The sequence below is a fragment of the Nicotiana tabacum genome, chromosome 21 (genome assembly GCF_000715075.1).
Source record: "Nicotiana tabacum cultivar K326 chromosome 21, ASM71507v2, whole genome shotgun sequence".
NCBI classification, from domain to species: domain Eukaryota; kingdom Viridiplantae; phylum Streptophyta; class Magnoliopsida; order Solanales; family Solanaceae; genus Nicotiana; species Nicotiana tabacum.
The window spans coordinates 37259413-37264510 of record NC_134100.1 but is presented as its reverse complement, the minus strand read 5'-3'; the positions used below and the strand labels follow the sequence as shown (position 1 = coordinate 37264510).

Genomic DNA, 5098 nt, shown 5'->3' with positions numbered 1-5098 from the left:
AGTCAGAAAAATTTCATGACACGTAAAACATCAAAAATTTTAATTTTTTTAAAAAATTATCGTATTCAATCAAACAACGCCATACCAAGTACTCCTTCCGTTTCAATTTAGATGAGATAGTTTGATTCGGCACAAAATTTAAGAAAAAATAAAAAATCTTTTGAAGCTTGTGGTTCTAAAAATTTAAGGGGTAAAAGTTTTATGGTACCATGATATTTGTGTAGTTAGAAAATTTTTTCATTAAAAGTAAAATAGATAAAATAAAAAATTTAAAATTAAATTATTTCTATATTTAAAAATATATTATTTATTTTAGAACAGATTAAATTTTTTTTTATCTCAGTCTAATTTAAAACGGTGAGTATAAAATATTGAGTTTAGGTGAAGAGGTAAACATAGGCTCCATTCACGTCTGGCTCCCCTCCCCTTCCCACGCTCACGTAGTTCCACCGCCCAATATATATACATGTGTATGATTTTCCTCACTCTCTGTCTTTTTAAGTCTTAACTCTATTTTCTTGTTAGTCACTCCCAACTCAGAAAAACACTTTTCTTGCCCTCTCCGAAGCTCCATCATTCTTTTTTCTTCACTGAAGTATACTAAATCAGAAAGCCAAAATGTACTATGGCCGGATAGACAAACAACCCAAACCTAAAGATCCCTCTCGCCGACAAATACTCCCAAACTCCGCAGACGACAATATTAATGCCACCTCAAACCCCCGCAGAGTTAAACTCTTACTACTCATTTTATCCACTATCCTTATACTTACCTCTGCAATTTCTGCCGCTGTTTTAGTTACTGTCCGAAATAAAACCGGTCCCACTCCCACATTGCTTCATTCCAAGCCTACCGTAGCCATGTCACATACCTGTAGTCGCACTCGTTTCAGAACCCTCTGTTTAAACTCTTTGCATGAATTCCCTGGCGCACTCTCTGCCTCTGACGACGACCTCGTTCACATTTCCGTCAATTTGACGCTCCAACGTTTTGGCAAAGCACTTTACATGGCTTCCGACATTAGCAACCTTTACATGAACACACGGATAAGGTCGGCTTACGAGGATTGTCTAGAGCTGCTAGAAGAATCAATTGACCTTTTAGCCCGTTCCTTAACCTCCGTCTCCCCCGGCGCCGGGAAGTCAAACAATCACGACGTGCTGACGTGGCTTAGCGCCGCTCTCACCAACCAGGACACGTGTACGGAGGGTTTCGCTGACGTTAACGGGAACGTTAAGGATCAGATGACGGAAAAATTAAGGGATTTGTCGGAGCTAGTAAGCAATAGTCTGGCCATTTTTGCGGCCATGAACGGCGACGATGATTTCTCCGGTGTTCCGATACAGAATCGACGGAGGAGATTAATGGGATCAAATGATGCAGTGTCGGCAAAAGACGAGGATTTTGCGCCTTTTCCAAAATGGTTGAATAGGAAGGAGCGAATGTTACTGGAGACGCCAGTGTCGGCAATACAAGCAGATATAATTGTGTCAAAGGACGGTAACGGTTCGTTCAAGACAATTGCGGAGGCTATTAAGAAGGTCCCAGAATACAGTAATCGTCGGATAATAATTTACGTCAAGACAGGAAGGTAAATATATAATTTATTGAACCTTTTTCTTGGTACTAGCTACTAGCTTTTGTTTTTCACTTTTTCTTTAATCAAAGGGTACTTTTTCAATCGATCCCTGTGCTTTTAATCCCACGTCAGTTGTGAGTTGTAGCTTTGAGTTTCTCATTTGTTTGTCCTAGTGATTGGAGTCATGCATGATATTCTTTTCCAGTAGCTAGGCGTTATGGAATTGAAGTAATTAATTATTTCGTGAGTTGGTCATCCTGCATGTAAATTGACAGGTATGAAGAGGATAACCTGAAAATTGGGAGGAAAAAGACGAACGTGATGTTTATAGGAGATGGAAAAGACAAGACGGTGATAACAGGAGGGAAAAGCGTATCACAGAATCTGACGACATTCCATACCGCGTCTTTTGGTATACTACTGCCTAACCTTTTATTTACTCACTTTGGCTAGCTCCATCATTTTTTTTAATACTAACATATGGTTAATCCGTACGCACTTTGGCTATTGCATCAAATGTTTGATACTTTTTACCAGCACACACACATATATTTATAGATATGTATTCGGTAATTTTGTACCATGCATCATTAGCTCAGATAGACAAAAAAGAAATCTATCAAAAATTTTTTGGTCGTTGAAATTCTGGTGCCTGCTCCACTTATTTATATGGTTTCCTTCTCTGTGTGATTTGTGGAAAACAATGGGCGTGGGACTGCCTTCTTGCCTGGCGATGTATTAGGCATAGCAGTAGTAGAAAAGGCACATGGGCTTGTCATTGAATTCTTAGCTGCTTCCTAATTAAGTCTCTTGCACCTCTTCACGTGGTCGTCGCTTGCATTGCTACACTCCAAACATCATACTCTCTACTTCATTTACTTTTTGGTACAGGAGAGAGAATAAATGTGTTGGAATCAAATAGATATGGCTAAATACTAATTTACATTATCAGTCTCAATTAGTTAAATTTTAAGCATATATAGTTTATTGACAGAAAAAAGAAAACTGAAAAAAAAAGGAGAGAAAACAACAGATGCGCGCGCACTTTTTACTCCTAAAGTTACATATTTTGTCGAAGCATATGTTAGATACAATATTTAAAAAGGTGGAGGCATAGATTCTGGTGTTTTACCTATCATGGGAAGCAGTGTTTCATATGAATGGGAACTGGGAATAGAAGTCCCAAGGCATAGGATGTTAGCCCCAGTCCCCACAATTTTTGATTTTTAAAAATAATAGAGAATCTGATGAAATTACAAATTATTTTGATCCTTATCCATGGCATGATTGGTATTTTCATCCATAATCTGGAGAGCAGTATTAGAGATAGCGATATGACCTTACTAATATGGTGGGCTCAATTTAAAGAAACAATCACATGTTAGGAGGTGGGATCATTACTCATATACCCATCTAACTCTTAACTATTAGTGTCCTTTGACTCATTCTCTAATCATTACAGGGTATATAACAGGCTAGTTGCCATCTTTATCGGTTAATGTTATCAAGAGATTTACTTATAATTACCTAATAAATACCTAATTGTGTAAATATTTTTTATATTGTTAGTGTGCAAAATTTAAACTCTGCCACCTCTATAACACTGGACCATGCTATTTTAACTAAGGGTTCATGGCCTCACAGTGCAAATTTCTTGATCTACAGCGGCAACTGGAGCTGGTTTCATTGTAAGGGACATCACATTTGAGAACTACGCTGGACCAAGCAAACATCAAGCAGTAGCTCTTCGCATTGGCGCTGATCATGCTGTGGTCTATCGTTGCAATATCATCGGATACCAAGACACTCTCTACGTACACTCTCAGCGCCAATTCTATCGCGAGTGTGATATCTATGGTACCGTTGATTTCATCTTCGGTAATGCAGCAGTAGTCCTTCAAAACTGCAGCATCTACGCTCGAAAGCCCATGGACTTCCAAAAGAACACCATCACTGCCCAAAACAGGAAGGATCCCAATCAAAACACTGGCATTTCAATCCATGCTTGCAAAATCGCAGCCGCATCTGACCTCGCGGCTTCCAAAGGAAGCTTCCCCACTTATCTTGGTCGACCGTGGAAGTTGTACTCTCGAACCGTTGTCATGTTATCTAACTTGGGTGATCATATACACCCGCGCGGTTGGTTAGAGTGGAATGCTACATTCGCACTTGAGACATTGTATTATGGCGAGTATATGAACTATGGACTGGGAGCAGCCGTGGGGCAACGAGTGACTTGGCCAGGATATCGGGTGATCACGTCCGTGGAAGAGGCCAGCAGGTTCACCGTTGCACAATTCATTTTCGGATCGTCGTGGTTGCCTTCAACTGGGGTGGCTTTCTTGGCAGGGTTGAATATCTGAAATTAATTGTATAATGAACATACTCCAAGATGGAGATTTAATATGTTTTGTGCAGTGGTATATGAATAACTTATGTCCCATTAATAGGTCGCTAAATTGAATTTGCTCCATTATATTATTGGTGATCTGACTGAAGATACATTTCAGATTACAGCTTCATTGTTTACTAAGTGCAATATGTAATTTGTTATTATTTGATCATATATACTAGCAAAAGGTATCCTTTCAATGAAAAGGTGAAAGCTTTCACATTTGTGAAACAATTAATGGTACTGATTAGATTTTTAATTTCAACATAGTGGTGAGTGGTGACTTTCGTGGGTGTTTCCTTTAGAATTTTAGACTTTCCAATCGATGACCTTGGTCCTTGATCGGTGACATTGAACTAGTCAAATGTATAATGGACTTTGGACTTGAGTAAGATAGTAAGGCCAATCACCAGAGACCTGATTACAACCAAGTGAATAGTCCTAGAATAAAATGTAGAATATTTACCTTGTGTTTATAATTTCATTTAGAAGTAAGTTGTAATCTAAGGCTTGACTATGCACGAAACCATATTACATTAATTATACATGGAGTACATAATATTTGTGAAATTGAGAACAAATAAAAGGATGAGGGTGTAAACTAAAAACCTTATTGGTCGTCTAAGATGGTCCCAATCCTAGCAAGTAGCATCCACAAGGCACAAATATGTGGAGAGTTGGGAACTTGGCAAAGAAGAAGTTGGACTCAAGCCCCCTGCCTGTTTGCTCATTTAAGATCCATCAAAAAATAGTCCCAACTCCCAAGGCTGGCCTCATTGGTTTTAATCCGTGAAATGTATAAATGGGCCAAGATTCAGCGTCCTGGCCCTTAAGGGCTAATTTGGACAAGTGTATCCGACTCAAGTTGTATATACCATGGTATTTCGGTCAGCTTGCTCGTATATCGATTAATTTTATATATACCTGCTATCTCCCACCAGTTCTTTGTATTTTGCCCACTTAATGTGATTACGTTTTCGAGATAATAGAGTCATTTTATTCATCTTAAAAAGGAAAACACTGTACAATTTTCTCCCAACACTTTAGCTCAAAAATCGCTTCTCGTATCATGATTTGAGTGAGACAAAATCGGAGTGTAACTTAACGTCAAAATCTTAAAATTCCA

At 38.6% G+C, this 5098-nt stretch overlaps 1 protein-coding gene across 1 annotated transcript; it reads left to right on the top strand.

Moving 5' to 3' along the window:
• Nucleotides 1-394: 394 nt before the first annotated feature.
• On the top strand, nucleotides 395-4178 carry LOC107803807 (putative pectinesterase/pectinesterase inhibitor 61). Its single transcript, XM_016627592.2, has 3 exons — nucleotides 395-1592; nucleotides 1856-1992; nucleotides 3246-4178. The coding sequence occupies exons 1-3, from the start codon at nucleotides 619-621 to the stop codon at nucleotides 3941-3943; spliced, it is 1809 nt and encodes a 602-aa protein (XP_016483078.1). The 5' UTR covers nucleotides 395-618; the 3' UTR covers nucleotides 3944-4178.
• Nucleotides 4179-5098: the final 920 nt, after the last annotated feature.

Coding starts and splice junctions, on each gene's coding strand:
- LOC107803807 (XM_016627592.2), top strand. CDS start 619: ATGTACTATGGCCGGATAGACAAACAACCCAAACCTAAAGATCCCTCT. Junction 1,593..1,855: donor ATTTACGTCAAGACAGGAAG/GTAAATATATAA, acceptor GTAAATTGACAG/GTATGAAGAGGATAACCTGA. Junction 1,993..3,245: donor ATTCCATACCGCGTCTTTTG/GTATACTACTGC, acceptor CTTGATCTACAG/CGGCAACTGGAGCTGGTTTC.